The 16,393-nt window shown below is 42.8% G+C and overlaps 1 protein-coding gene across 3 annotated transcripts in view; it reads left to right on the top strand.

Annotated features, from left to right (window-relative positions):
* Nucleotides 1-16,393, top strand: part of ADCY2 (adenylate cyclase 2) — a 527,505-nt gene that overhangs the window by 21,025 nt on the left and 490,087 nt on the right. For all 3 annotated transcript variants that reach the window (XM_049860641.1, XM_049860650.1, XM_049860633.1), the window contains exon 2: nt 12,554-12,751. In XM_049860641.1, the coding sequence (XP_049716598.1) occupies nt 12,554-12,751 (198 nt within the window). The remainder of the gene's footprint in view (nt 1-12,553; nt 12,752-16,393) is intronic.

The following is a 16,393-nucleotide window of genomic DNA, read 5'->3' as shown; positions in this document are numbered from 1 at the left end:
GCTGACCTCTTGGTTAGCAGCCCAGCTCTTAACCACTGCACCTCCAGGGCTTCAGCTTGATACAGAACAATTCAGTTCAGGTTTTTATTTTTTATTTTTTGGTAATAAAACTGTACACAACAAAACAGTCACCAATTCAACAATTTCTATGTGTACAATTCAGTTACATTGATTACATTCTTCATATTGTGTAAACATATTGCTATCCTTTTCCAAGTTATTCCACCTCCGTTAACATAAACTCAGTGCCTCCTAAGCAAAAAACTTCTGTTTCCCCCTTTCTCCCACCTCTGGTAACCACTTACATTTTATTTCATGTAAGTGAGATCATACAGTATTTGCCCTTCTGCAACAGACTTATTTCTCTCAGCAGAAGGTACATCCGTGTTGTGGCGTGAATCAGGACTTCATTTTTCTTTATGGCTGAGTAATATTCCATTCATGTATGCACCATATATGGTTTATCCCTTCATCTGTTAATGGGCATTTGAGTTGTTTCCACTTTTTGTCTATTGTGAAAAGAGCTGCAATGAGCATTGGGGTACAGGTTTCTCTTTGTGTTCCTGCCTTCACTTCTTCTTTGGGTGTGTACCTAGGATTGGGATTGCTGGGTCATATGGTAATTCCGTGTCCACCTTTCTGAGGAACCACCAAACCGTTTTCCACAGGGGCTGCACCATTTTACATTCCCACCAGCAGTGGACAGGAGTTCCAGTTTCTCCACAACCTCACCAACACTTGTGGTTTTCATTCTTTTGATCATTGCCATTCTAGTGGAGCTGAGGTGATATCTCCCCGTGGTTTGGACTTGCATGTCTCAGCAACTCAGTGAGAGAAAGACTTGGCGGGATGCTTCTGTAAATATTACAGCCAAGAAAAACCTGTGGGGCAGTTGTATGCTGTCACATGGAGTCACTATGAGTTAGAATCAGCCTGAGGACACACAACAACAGCAGCAGCAGTGGCTAATAATATTGATTACCTTTTCATCCGCTTGTTGACCATTTTAATACCCTCTTTGGTGAAATGTCTGTTCAAGTCCTTTACCTATTTTTTTAATTAGATAATTTGTCTTTTCATTGTTAAGTTGCAGTTCTTTATGTATTTTGGACATTAGACCCTGTCAGATATATGGTTCCCCAGAATTTTCTCCCAGCCTGTAGGTTGTCTTTTCACTTTGTTGATACAGTCCTTCAATGAACAAAAGTATTTACTTTTTGTGAGGTCCATTTACCTGTTTTGTTTATTTGCTGCCTGTGTTTTTATTGTCATATCTGATAACCCACGGCTAAAAACTAGGTTCTGCAACCACATTCCTACATTTTTTTCTAAGAATTTTGTGGTTTAAGTTTTCACATTAAGGTCCTTGAGTCATTTTGAATTTTTTTTTTTGTGTGTGTGTATGGTATGAGGCATGGATCTTGATTTTCTTCTGAATGTTCAGCTCAGCTTTTAAAATTATAAATTTCCCCCAAAGCACTACTTTTACTGCATACCATGGGTGTTATGTCCTGTTTTCACTATTTTTTTTAATTCACATTATTATTTATTTTTTGATACATGTTAGAGCTGTGCTTTTTGTTTTTCAAATATGTGGTAATTTTTGATTTATGTTTTTATTATAAACTTCTAATTTAAGATTATTGTAATCAAAGAGCATGGGCCTGTATGATACCTCTTCTTTCAAATTTTTTGCAAGTTGCTTGGTACATGATTTGTATCAATATTCCATGTGCACTTGAGAGGAATGTTGTTCTCACTAATGGTTGGATGTATAATTCTATATTTTTTAATTAGAGTTTACTTCTTAAGATGTTCAAATCTTTTATTTATCCTTTTGTTTTTATTTTTGTTCTGTCTACTTGGCATATCAGTAGCTGGACGGAAGTGTTAAAATCTTCCACTCTTGGTAGATTTGTTTACCTCACTCTACCCATAACCCATTGCGGTCGAGTTGATTCCAACTCATAGCGACACTATGGGACAGGGTAGAACTGCCCCATAGAGTTTCCAAGGAGTGCCCGGTGGATTCGAACTGCCAACCTTTTGGTTAGCGGACATAGCTCTTAACCACTACGCCATCAGGGTTTCCTTCTCTCTAGTTTTATAGATTTTGTTTTATATATTTTAGGGGTATGTTATTAGCTACATGCACCTTTAAAATTTGTGTAATTGTCCAGTGAATTGAGCAGCTTATCATTTTATTTTTATCCTTAAAATGATCTTTTTACCTGTGTATATTTTGTTAAGATATTAAGATGGCTCTCTTTCCATCTGTTTACTTTCAACGTTTCTGTGTGTTTTTGCTTAACTCTGTCTCTCATGAGTAGCAATGAGTTGGACTTTGTTTTATAATTTAGTCTGAGAATCTGTCTTTTAATTGAAGTTCAAACCACTTATTGAATTGTGATCATTGATAGATTTCAAATTGTTTCTACCATTTTGCTTTTTTGATTACTATTTATTCTGATTTTTTTTTCTCCCATCTTCTGTTTTGGAAACCCTGGTGGCGTAGTGGTTAAATGCTACGGCTGCTAACCAAAAGGTCAGCAGTTCGAATCCACCAGGCGCTCCTTGGAAACTCTACGGGGCAGTTCTACTCTGTCTTATAGGGTCGCTATGAGTCAGAATCAACTCAGTGGCAATGGGTTTATGAGTCTTGTTTTTTATTTCCTGATTTCACTTTTTTTTTTTTTCCTTTTCTCTCTCTTTTTTTTTTTTTCATCTGATGAAATGGAATTTATACATTTTATTTCTATTCTTTTGGTAGGCACCCTTGAAATTTTACTGTGGTATTGTTAGATGGCTTCAACTAAGTTTTGACTTACAGTGACTGTGTACAACAGAACAAAACACTGTCCGGTCCTGTGCCATCCTCACCATTGTTGCTATGTTTGGGCCCATTGTTGCAGCCACTGTGTGAGTCCATCTCGTTGAGGGTCTTTCTCTTTTTTGCTAACCCACTACTTTACCAAGAATGATGTCCTTCTTCAGGGACTGGTCTCTCCTGATAAGGTCCAGTGTATGTGAGATCACGTCTAGCCATCCTTGCTTCCAGGAAGCATTTTGGCTGTACTTCTTCCCAGAAAGACTTTTTCATTCTTCTGACAGTCCAAGGTATGTTCATTATTCTTTGCCAGCACCATAATTCAAAGGCATCAATTCTTTGGTCTTCCTTGTTCATTGTCCTGATTTGCATATATGTGAGGCCATTGAAAATACCATGACTTAGGTCAGGCACATCTTAGTCCAGGAGCGATATCTTTGCTTTTCACTCTTTAAAGAGGTCTTTGCAGCACATTTGCCCAATGGTACACATCGTTGGATTTCTTGACTGCTGCTTCTGTGAGCGTTGATTATGGATTCAAGTAAAATGAAATCCTGGACAACTTCAGTATTTTCTCCGTTTATGAAGATGTTGGTTATTGATCCAGTTGTGAGGATTTTTGTTTTCTTTATGTTGATTTGTAATGTATATTGAAGGCTGTAACCTTTGATCTTCATCAGTAAGTGCTTCAAGTCCTCTTCACTTTCAGTAAGCAAGGTTGAGTCATCTGCATAACACAGGTTGTTAATGAGTCTTCCTCCAATCCTGATGCCCTAATCTTAATATAGTCCAGCTTTGATCAGCATGCGGATTGAATAAGTATGGTGAAAGGATACAACTCTGACGCACACCTTTCCTGATTTTAAACCATGCAGTATCCCCACGTTCTCTTCCAACAACTGCTTCTCGGTCTATGTATACGTTCCACGTGAGCACAATTATGTGTTCTGGAATTTTCATTCTTCACAATACTATCCATAATTTGTTATGATCCACACAGTTGAATGCCTTTACATTGTCAGTAAAATACAGGTAAACATCCCTCTGGTATTCTCTGCTTTCAGTCAAGATTGACCTGACATCAGCAGTTGTATTTCTTGTTCCATGTTCTCTTCTGAATCTGGTTTGAATTTCTGGCAGTTCCTTGTCGATGTACTACTGTAACCATTTTTGAATTGTCTTCAACATTATTTTACTTGCATGTGATATTAATGATATTGTTCGATAATTTCCGAATTCGACTGGATCAGCTTTCTTTGGAATGGGCACTAATATGGATCTCTTCCAGTCGGTTGGCCGGCCAGGTAACTGTCTTCCTAATTCTCGGCATAGATGAATGAGCACTTCCATCACTGCATCCATTTGTTGTAACACCTCAATTGGTATTCCGTCAATTCCTGGAGACTTGTTTTGCACCAATGCCTTTAGTGAAGCTTAGACTTCTTTCTTCAGCACCATTGGCTCTTGATCATATGCTGCCTCCTGAAATGGTTAAATGTCAACCAATTCTTTTTTATACAGTGACTGTGCATTCCATCTTCTTTTGATGCTTCCTTTGTCATTCAATATTTTTATCATAGAAACCTTCAATATTGCAACTCGAGGCTTAAATTTTTCTTCAGTTCTTTCAGCCTGAGAAATGCCGAATGCTTTCGTAGCTTTTGGTTTACTAGCTCCGGGTCTTTGCACATTTCATTATAATACTTAATTTTGTCTTCCTGAGCCACCCTTTGAAATCTTCTGTTCAGCTCTTTTACTTCATTATTTCCCCCTTTCACTTAAGCTACTCTACTTTCAACAGCAAGTTTCAGAATCTCTTCAGACATCCACGAAGTGACATGCCTTCAGAAGTGTTTTTCTTGGGGTATTAAAAAAACAAACAAACAAACCTGGGACTTCGAGTCGATACCAACTCATAGCGACCCCATAGGACAGAGTAGAACTGCCTCATAGGGTTCCTAAGGAGCAGCTGCTGGACTCGAACTGTTGACCTGTTGGTTATCAGGTAACCTCTTAACCACTGCACCGCCAAGGATATAGCTGTTGTAATTGGGAAGGATTCTTTAGAGGATGATACCAGATGTGGGGCCAATTTCCCCTAGAAAACTCAATCATTCCATGCCTTTATCTGTATTCTTAAAATGTGAGTGAAAATAGTGGCCTGTGTAATACATGTTGAGAGTAAGTCAACATGACCAAGATGTCAGGCCATGTTTTCTGTAGTAGTTTCCAGCAGTCCTGGGCATGCCTGGGCTTGTAGATGCATCTGGCTCCATTGTCTGTTTTCTTTCCCCTGTGTATGTGTCTGTGTCTGTTCTCATCTTTTTATGACTCAGAAGTGATTAGGTTTATGACACACCCTACTCTGATCGGTGTACATGAAGTAAATTCCTTAAGCAGCTGGAAGCAGTGGTTGACACAGATATATCACAGTGAGTGGAAACTGGTCCATCTTTCGTCTACCTATAATTTTTTTGCTTGTTTTTTGTATATTTCTATGTTGTTGATTGGTCAGCACAAAAAATTGACTATGGTTTGAGAATGTTCAGGATATTTATTTCCTTATTTCCCATCTCATACCAAAGTAGAGTGTGACCATGTTGGTGGGTAAGAATATGTTATAGATTGGATTGCGCCCTCAAAATATGTGTTGAAATTTTAACCCTTGTACCTGTTTGGAAATAGGGGATCTTTTTTTTTTATGTTAATGAGGTCATATGAGAATAGGGTGCATCCTAAACCTAATCATTTCTGAGAAATAGAAAGAGCAGGTTAGACTGAGACACACAAGGGGAAGAGGAAGGCAGACGATGGAGGCAGAGGTGTCTACAAGCCCAGGCACGCCAAGGATTGCTGCAGCTGCTGGAGGCTGAAGTGACAAGGACGGGCCTTCGCACAGAGCCACGCCCTCAAGTTAGCCTCCAGAACTGTGAGAAAATACATTTCTGTTCCTTAAAGCCACAGACTTGTGTTGTTTCTTTATGGCAGCACTAGGAGACTAAGACAGAGTGAAATTTTATATATATATAAATAAATCTCCAAAGACATTCTTATAGTCAAGTGCTTATCATAGGTAAAGACTGATTTCTCCCCGGCCCCCCCTCCCCACCCCATAAGAGCTCTTCAAAATAACTTGTGGCAATAAAGGAAACAATTATTTAGGGTGTAATGTAGGCATGATTCCAATAATAATATATAGCCTTAGTGAGAAAAAACACCCAATAGGCACACTAAGTCCATATTGCTTTATACAGGAAGAGAGGGACTAGGGGGACTCAGTTACCTACCCCGAGGCATGTGGCAGTGAGTGATGGAAATAGGTTTGACCTCCCATCCCCCTGACTTCAAAGCACATCACTAAAGTAGGTTTTCCATAGGAAAGTGTTATTCTACATAAGAAGGTCCTTTACCATCTAAATGAAAGGCTGCTCTGTTTAGCAAATACTGAAAAATGCTGTGGAAAAGAATGAAAATACAGATAAACTCCTGTTCACAGAAAAAATCCTCTAAGACATAAAGGCTTTTTCACATAATAAATAAAAGTGATGGGTACTTAATGGGCCTAGCAATTAGAAGCAACACGAAATTACCAGAAAATGCATTGACAAGGAAAGGTTAAAATATTTGAAAAGAGCTGTGGGAACCCATTATTATTACAGTACATGATCCCATGCTCAAATTTCCCCTTTTAAAGGCATTTTCCTACATTCTGTTTAGTTTTCACTGTATGGCCGTCTCCCTGGCTCCGTCCCCTGGAACAGGAGAAGGGATTGGGGTACATAAAAATACTTCAGTTAGATTAACAGTGTATTTGATCAGTTTTCATTGGCTTATTTTAAGCTACTCCATTTTGTTTTATACTCAGTGTTTTGAAAAGGCAGCTAGCTCAGAATGCAGCCAAGCCTTGTGCCTTCATCATCTCCCCGTCCGCTGGGAACTGACAGGGGCGGGGCGAGCTGTGGGGTCCTTCCATGTCTGAGGACCTTCCCTGGTTTCATTTACTCAGTCTTAAGGAAAACGCGTGATGCCTACAGTGAGGGTAGGGGAGAATGTCCTTTAAATTCGTGTACGTTCTTCAGTGAATGCTCTACTGTTTTGGCCTTGACACCCTTATAAAAGAGCCTATTCTGTGGACAAGTCTATATTAAAACTCGTTCAGAGTTAGACTTCAGGAGGCAAGTGCAGAATAAATCGACGGCTGTTTTCTTTCTAGAGGAATAGCTGCTGTTCAGGGGGCCAGGTGTCCAGTGGTTAGGGCCCTGGGTCTCCTGAGCAGAGGCTGATGTTTCATGCCTCTGGCACCCTGGGGCTAAGGCCACCCACAGCAGCGGGTGTATATGGCTCATGGGACAAACATGGGCACCACCCAACCCTGCAGGGTGGCTTACTGTATGTGCCTCATGGCCCCTGCCTCAGTATATTTAAAATTATAGCTTAGAGCTGTGTGGGGATAAAGATGAGCACTCTTTGACCTTGAAAGTTTATTTCTTTTCCTCTGATTTTAAAACACTTTAGGGGCTCCTAAGAGTATTGTGGTCCCTGGGTACTGCAGCCACGCTGCCTAGTGAAAAGGTCACCTGCAGCCCACATGAAGTCACATCTCCATGAAGTTGAGACCCCAATATTGAAAACAAGGGAGATAGAGAAATACACAGTATTTTAACACCTCCTCCTAAAAAGAGAAAAGTGTCTTAGTCTCCTGGTGCTTCCCTAACACAGATACCGCAGGTGGGTGGCTCTAAAGAACAAAAATTTATTTCTCACAGTTCAGCAGGTGAGAAGTCCGAAATCAGAGTGTGGCTGTGGGGAAAGGTCCTTCCTTGACAATTTCGGCCGCTAGCAGCTGCAGAATCTTTGGTGTTCCTGGGCTTGTAGGGGCATCTGTCTCTGCCATACGACCGCCTCTTCTCCCTGTGTGTATCCCTGTGTCTAATCTGTTCTTTTGATCTTCATTAGTAAGTGCTTCAAGTCCTCTTCACTTTCAGCAAGCAAGGTTGTGTCATCTGCATAACGCAGGTTGTTAATGAGTCTTCCTCCAATCCTGATGCCCCGTTCTTCTTCATATAGCCCAGCTTCTCATATTAATTGTTCAGCATACAGATTGAATAGGTATGGTGAAAGGATACAACCTTGATGCACACCTTTCCTGACTTTAAACCAATCAGTATCCCCTTGTTCTGTCTGAAAAACTGCCTCTTGATCTATGTAAAGTTTCCTCATGAGCACAATTAAGTGTTCTGGAATTCCCATTCTTTGCAGTGTTATCCATAGTTTGTTAGGATCCACACAGTCAAATGCCTTTGCATAATCAATAAAACACAGGTAAACATCCTTCTGGTATTCTCTGCTTTCAGCCAGGATCCATCTGACATCAGCAATGATATCCCTGGTTCCACGTCCTCTTCTGAAACCGGCCTGAATTTCTGGCAGTTCCCTGTCGATATACTGCTGCAGCCGTTTTTTGAATGATCTTCCGCAGAATTTTGCTTGCGTGTGATATTAATGATAGTGTTCTATAATTTCCACATTCGGCTGGATCACCTTTCTTGGGAATAGGCATAAATATGGATCTCTTCCAATCAGCTGTCCAGGAAGCTGTCTTCCATATTTCTTGGCATAGATGAGTGAGCACCTCCAGAGCTGCATCTGTTTGTTGAAACATCTCAATTGATATTCCATCAATTCCTGGAGCCTTGTTTTTCACCAATGCCTTTAGAGCAGCTTGGACTTCTTCCTTCAGTACCATCGGTTCCTGATCATATGCTACCTCTTTAAATGGTTGAATATTGACTAATTCTTTTTGGTATAATGACTCTGGAAGATCAAAGACCACAGCCTTCAGTATGGATTACACCTCAACATGAAGAAAACAAAAATCCTCACAACTGGACCAATGAGCAGCATCATGATAAACGGAGAAAAGATTGAAGTTGTCAAGGATTTCATTTTACTTGGATCCACAATCAACAGCCATGGAATTAGCAGTCAAGAAATCCAAAGATGCATTGCATTGGGCAAATCTGCTGCAAAGGACCTCTTCAAAGTGTTGAAGAGCAAAGATGTCACCCTGAAGACTAAGGTGCACCTGACCCAAGCCGTGGTATTTTCAATCCCATCATATGCATGTGAAAGCTGGACAATGAATAAGGAAGACCGAAGAAGAGTTGATGCCTTTGAATTGTGGTGTTGGTGAAGAATATTGAATATACCATGGACTGCCAAAAGAACGAACAAATCTGTCTTGGAAGAAGTGTGGCCAGAATGCTCCTTAGAGGCAAGGATGGTGAGACTGCGTCTTATATACTTTGGACATGTTGTCAGGAGGGATCAGTCCCTGGAGAAGGACATCATGCTTGGCAGAGTACAGGGTCAGTGGAAAAGAGGAAGACCCTCAACGAGGTGGATTGACACAGTGGCTGCAACAGTGAGCTCAAGCATAACAACGATTGTAAGGATGGCGCAGGACCGGGCAGTGTTTTGCACAGGGTCACTATGAGTGGGAACCTGCTCGACGGCACCTAATGACAATAACAAACAACCTGTTCTTTTAATAACACAGAAGTAATTAGGTTTAGTACCCACTCTGAAACAAAGAAAACCCTATTTCCAAACAAGATCATATTTACGGGTATAAAAGCCAGTTGGCTCATGGTAACCCTATGTGTGTCAGGGTAGAACTGTGCTCATAGGGTTTTCAGTAGCTGGTATTTGGGCAGTAGGTCACCAGGCCTTTCTTCTGAGGCACCTCTGGGTGGACCTGAACTCTAAGCTTCCATTTAGCAGCCAAGCATGTTAACCATTTGCACCACAGAAAACAAACCAAACCCACTGCTGTCAAGTTGATTCCAACTCATAGCGACTCTATAGGACAGAGTAGAACTGCCCCATAAGGTTTCCAAGGAGTAGCTGGTGGATTCAAACTGCTGACCTTTTGGTTAACAGCCAGGCTCTTTAACCATGGTGCCACCAGGGCTCTTTTTGCACCATACAAAACAAAAAAACACAGAGCCGTCAAGTCGATTCCGACTCATTTTTTTTTTTTGCACCATAGGGGCCAGAATTTCCATACATATTTTTCAGATACAACTTAATGCATAACATCAAGTCTCATGACATACTGTACCCAGCAAAACAAGACAGGATGCTTTGTCACGTTTAGCTGGATCTTTTGTACAAGAACTACAGCAGGCAACTCAGTCTCTTCTCTCGCCTCCTGGAAGGGCTCCATCAGAACCTTCAGCTCCTTTGGCTGCTGACTTTCACTTTGCAGCCATGCACACATCTGCACCTGTTTTCAGTCTCCCTGGAAGAATAAGGACAAGTGAAGTCAGTGATTGGGTCTCCCCTACTGGGTTAATGATATAAGTGAAGAGTCACAGCAGGAAAGCAGCTTTCCTGCTTAGTTACTGCTTATGTTTCTGTCCACAGCTCAGTTCAGTGCATTTTTTGGATATTTAAAATAAATTCATCAGTTCTCATGGCCCCGTCTGTGTAGCACCGTCATTTCAAAGGTGATGTTTTTAGAAGACAAGCTTCGTGTTCCATGCATGTGTGCACTTATTTATGAGGTTTGAGCGCTGGAGAACAATGTGGTGGAGATATGACACCCTTTCACAATGACTACGAAATGTCTCTGAGGGTACGAACAATGACCTAGGCATTTAAATGTGGATGAAAATAGAAATTGAGGGAGAGAACAAGAATGTTCCATTTGATCCTCTTGTTTCCTGCCACCTTCTTTAGCCTTTCAAGGACTGGCACGTACTGGGTTTAGCTCACCATCTGCTGCATAACCTAGGGGAGGTGCACCCTAGGAGTCATCGGTACAGACCCTATAGCCAACCTGTGGGGCTAGTGTCCTCATGTGACCTTCATCAGCTGTGCAACCATGGCAGGTGCCTCGGTTTCTCACATGTAGAACAGTGCTAACACCATTCTTCCTCCATAGGGCCATCGAGAATATTAAACAGGTTCATATATGTAAGAGTGCTTAGCATCAACAGATAGTAACGTTACTGGTAACCAGTTGCCATTGATTCGATTCCAACTCATGGTGACCCCATGTGTGTCACAGTAGAGCTATGCTCCACCGTGCTTTCAGTGGCTGGTTTTTCTGGAAGTAGATTGCTAGGCCTTTCTTCTGAGGCACCTGTGGGCAGACTCGAACCTTCAGCGTTCTCCTCAGTATAGCCAAGTGCCTTAACCAGTCACACCACTCAGGGACTCCTTTGCCATTCTAGTTGTTGCTGTTGACCGGTTTCCAGATTTCATCGAGTGCGTGTATGACCGTGAGAGAGAAAGGAAATGGAATGGGTTGCGGGAGGGCCTGGCCGCCTGTTTTTCCCCAGATGTTAACCTGGGTGCAGACGGTTATTTCGATGTTCTGCTCTGCTCTCTGTCTCCCCTTGGTTAGTTGCTTGGGATCTGGATTGTGCCAAGTCCAGCATGAAGCTAGAGCTGCTAATGGAACTGAATGAACCATGGACCCACAAGGAAAGGTTACGGATCACCAGGCTGTAGTATATCTAAGACAGCTGTTCCGTGAGTCCAAAATTTTGCTATTAAGACCTCAGTGGCAGTTCTTCAGGTCCAGACCGCGTGGTTTTTGGATCAAAAATCCTCAGGGTTACTAAACATGCTTGGTGAGAATGAACGGCTTAACCAGCGTCCAGTCCCATAGTGAGTGCTGTTGCGGCAAGGTCCCAGCAGAATGCCTCGCCAGAGAGAACACCTAACTCCGTGCACATGTAAGCCAAGGAGGCAGTGTGTCCACTTCACTGTGCCGAAATTGTGGAGAACTCAAGCAGTCTACTTTTTTTTTGGAGTGTGGTCAGAAAGAGATAAATAGAAAATAAGCATTAGTGTGTGCAAATGGGTTTTTTAAAAAAGCATTAGTCAGAGACTAATAATAAATGCCCGTTTTGTGTTTGTTGCCGGAGCCTAAGGGAGGTGGGGAGCACGAACCAGAAAGTGTTGCACATTCTTCTAAGTGTTTCCCATTTTCTCAGTGTCCATGTTTAGCCCTCTTTGACCTTTTTCTATTAGCCTATGATCCTGTTAAAACATTAATTGCCAGGGATTCAAATAAAAGTTCATCACTTTACAGGCTGAGATGGTTTTTAATTTTTTTTTTTTTTAATTTGGATCCATTTGGAAGACATAAAATATCTTTACAGTAATGTTCTAAGGCCAAAGTATTTATGACCCTCTGATCCAGGGAGGTTGATTGTCTTATTTTCTCCAGATACTAGCATGTCTTTGTATATACTTGGATCCCTGGTGGTGCAGTGGTTAAGAGCTCAGCTGCTAACCAAAAGGTCAGGAGTTCAAACCCACCAGCTGCTCCGTGAAAACCCTATGGAGCAGTTCTACTCTGTCCTGTAGGATCGCTATGAGTTGGAATTGACGCAACAGCAAAGGGTTTGGTTTCTAATATACTTCTCTTTCTTCTACTTTCGGATAAAATTCATTTCTCCATTTATCAGGGAAAATTGAAAACTGATGTTATATCCATTTTGCATAATTTAAATATTCAATATTGGGTTATTTATACAGAAAAATGTGGTTATTTAGTAGAAGTTTGCACAGTCCTGCTTTTGAGATAATTCTTTAAAATCCGGTATCTTCTGACATTGATTAATGTTGGTGAAATTCTGGTCACCGAAATCACTGGGATCAGAGTGTCTGTAAGTGGTAATTTTTTTATATACTTTTTTCTCTCCTTAGGAGGTGGAAGACCATGTGGCATTTTTAATAACGGTTCCCACGGCCCTGGCAATCTTCTTCGCGATATTTATCCTTGTCTGCATTGAGTCCGTGTTTAAGAAGCTGCTCCGTCTTTTCTCTTTGGTGATATGGATATGTCTTGTTGCCATGGGATACCTGTTCATGTGTTTTGGAGGCACCGTCTCTCCTTGGGACCAGGTAAGGTGTGCGGATATTTTTGTATTTTCTTTGTTGGGTGCCTTGGTTTGTAACATGCGGAGTTTGGTAAACTCGGTTCTAAACTGCAAACAGGAGACCACTCGCTGAGAATAAAGTTGTTAAATTAGCTGTCTGTAGTGAGTTTGAGGGGGTTGGGTGGGGCTGATGGAAGAAAAAAATAAGATGGTGAGTCAGCAGTGCTGCACAACAAACTCTTTATGGGGCAGAAGCATTGATGGCCCCATGCAGGGTGTGGTCCCCGCAGCAGGAGGCCCTCCAGATACAGGTGGTTCAGGGAGCCACTGGAAGAAGAAGCAGGGGAGAAGGGAAAAAAGGAAGGGGGCTTGTATCTGCCTAGGTGAGGTCCTTCTGCAGCAAGCGGGGGAGCCTCTGGGTCAGCTTGTGGTTCTTACAACTACAGGGCTTATCTAAGGAGCCCTGGCAGAGCAATGGTTAAAGCCCTTGGCTTCTAACCAAAAGGTCGGAGGTTCGAACCCACCAGTGGCTCCGTGGGAGAAAAGGTCTGTTCCATAAAGACTTAGAGCCTAGGAAACCCTATGGGGGAGTCCTACTCTGTCCTTTAGAGTATTTGTGAGTTTAAATTGACTCGATGGCACACTCCACCAACACAACCTGGCCAACAGATGTTGGGCACAGTTTCACAGGGTATGCAAAGCAGGCAGGCTTCACATGGCTAAAAGTCTACTTCTTTGGGCTGTTTTGAAAACAATTGACATGTACAAATTTGAGTTTGGTGCCAGCAGACTGTTCTGGGCTAAGATGCCTCAGCTTGCTATGGAGAAGTAAAAGCCTGGAACCAGTGCAAAGAGCCCATCTTTGGTTCATTGCCATAGCACTGTCTTAGCTGTGTCCCCATGGTGGGAGCCAGTGGGTGCCCACTTGAGGGTTGGATACAGAATCCACTTCAGCTCATCAAACTGCTGGGAGCCAGGGCACTGTCTGGGTCTCCTCTTGCTGCTTGTTTTAGGTAACTGACCTTCTGCATGGCCCAGAGGTTTGGTTTACACCTCACACCACAGTTTTGGTCACTCAGTTCTTCACCTGTGCCCTGAGTGCCACATCTATACCTATTGCCATCGAGTTATTTCTGACTCATCGCGACCCCATAGGACAGAGTAGAAGGGCCCCATAACGTTTTCAAGGAGCGCCTGGTGGATTTGAACTGTCGACCTTTTGGTTGGCAGCCATAGCACTTAACCGCTGCACCACCAGGGTTTCCAAGTGCCACATTTAGGCTTCCATTATTCCAGAATTCTCCTGAGACTGGAGCCTTACTCCATGTGCTAACTCTCAAAGCCTGGTCCTTGCCCTTGAATTCTTTCTCAGTTACTGGAGTCTTCTTATATGCAGACAGACTTCTGTGGTACTGACTTTATGTCATTGTGAGTGCATCGTGTCAATATCATTGATCCACAGACCTGTTGGGAAACCCCCATTCTTTAATTTTGAATCTGGTAAAGTTCTGGGCTTGGGAAATTACTGCCTCTGGCTGATGTCACATCCTCAGGAGTGTTAGTCTAACTGGGTTTTTCCCTAGTGCTGCTCCCATTTGGGTGCTTCCTCCCAGGGTCTCCACCTGGCCAGATGGATATAACTTTCGACTGTTCAGGAAACAGGTCTGACCAGGAGACGTGGACTGAGGACCTGTAATGTATGCCATGGTCTCTTCAGTTGCCTCAGGTGCATGTGATCACAGGACAGTGAAAATGGAAGACAGAAGAAGAATTCATGGATTCGAATCGTGGTGTTGTCAAAGAATATTGAGTATACCGTGGACTTCCAGAAGAACAAACGAATCTATTTTAGAAGAAATACAGCCAGAATGCTCCATAAACATGAGGATAGCGAGACTTCAGCTCGCTTACTTTGGATGTGTCATCAGGAAAGACCATTTGCTAGAAAAGGACATTATGTTTGGTAAAGTAGGAGAGCAATGAAAATGAGGGAGACCCTCAAAGAGAAGGATCGACACAATGGCTGCAACAATGGACTCAAACATATTAAAGATCATGAAGGTGGCACAGGACTGGGCAACGTTCTGTTCTGTTGCATGTAAGGTTGCCATGGTATTTTCAGTCACCTCAAATGCATGCAAAAGCAGGACAATGAGTAAGGAAGACCGAAGAAGAATTGATGCCTTTAAATTATGGTGCTGGTGAAGAATATTGAATATACCATGGACTGCCAGAAGAAGGAACAAATCTGCCTTTGAAGTACAGCCAGAATGCTCCTTAGAAGCGAGGATGGTGAGATTTTGTCTCAAGTACATTGGACATGTTATCCGGAGGGATCAGTCCCTGGAGAAAGACATCATGCTTGATAGAGGATCAGTGAAAAAGAGGAAGACCCTCAATGAGATGGGTTGATACAGTGGCTGCAACAATGGGCTCAAGTATAACAACGATTGTGAGGATGGTACAGGACCGGGTAGCGTTTTGTTCTGTTGTATATAGTGTTGCAATGAGTCGGAATCGACTCGATGGCACCTAACAACAACAACAACATGAGTGGAAGCCAACTTGTCAGCACCTAACAGCAGCATGGAGCTTGTAGTGGGAGCCATAGGTTCTGTCACCACCCAGTGAATTGAGCAGTTGGCGGGGACATCAAGAGCTGGGGGTGCAGAGGACCAGGCACTGGGAACAGGAAGAGGAGAAGCCCTCGGAGGGAGCAGAGATCTAATGAGGGAGGGTTATTTTCAAGCCTAAGGGAGAAGAGAGATTCAAGATGACAGTGGACAAAGGTTAGAAGTATCCTGGATGGAAAGGGGCAGAGTATTATTGATGTACTCTGTGGGAAAGAGATCTGAGGCTGAGGGCCCTGGTGGGTTCCGTAGGTCAGCTTTCAAGGGGCCCCAGCCTGGCATAGGGAAAGGGCTGGACTGAATGAACACTAAGTCAGTCTCTCAGCTCTGGAATGGTGCCGTCTGAGTGAACCGAAGGTGACTGGACAGATGTGTTTCCTCTCCTGTGGTGGTCGAGGAAGCTCACCCAGTCTCCGTTCTCACTTCTCTCTCATCCATGCCCCTAGGGGGCTGGCCAGTTCTTCCCTGCCTTGTCTCCCCGTCTCTTATTCACACAGACATGCTTCTGCCCTACCTACAGTGGTCCACGTCTCCTCCTTCCTCCAGGCTGGCACCCACGCCACACCTCGTGTCCCTTGGCCTGGAACTGCTTGTGCTCCTTCACTAGAACCACATTGCTTTACTAATACAGCGTCTTAGTCTCCTGGTGCTGCTGTAAGACAAACACCACAAAGGTGTGGCTTTAAAGAACAGACATTTATTTTCTAACAGCAGGCCTGGTGTTCCTTGGTTCCTTGGTGATCCTCCTGTGGCGTCTGTCTTCCCCAGGCTGTGTTTGCTTCTGTGTCTAACCTGCTGTTTTTATAATTCAGAAGTGATTAGGTTTAGGACACACCCTCCACTAATATGGTCTCGGTAACATAGCAGAGAAAACCCTCTTCCCAAACAGGATCAGATCCACAGGCATGGAGTCCAGGACTCCAGCACGTATTTTGGGGGATACAGTTCAACCCATGACAACATGGTAAGAAGCCTCGCTATCTGGGTCAGCGTTCTCTCTCTCCTCTACCTGTTCTCCCTTCTTCTTGTTCAGAATT

This window comes from Elephas maximus, chromosome 2 (genome assembly GCF_024166365.1).
Source record: "Elephas maximus indicus isolate mEleMax1 chromosome 2, mEleMax1 primary haplotype, whole genome shotgun sequence".
Taxonomy (NCBI): Eukaryota; Metazoa; Chordata; class Mammalia; order Proboscidea; family Elephantidae; genus Elephas; species Elephas maximus.
Note: the sequence above shows the minus strand (reverse complement) of the source record. Positions and strands in the feature narration are given on the sequence as shown.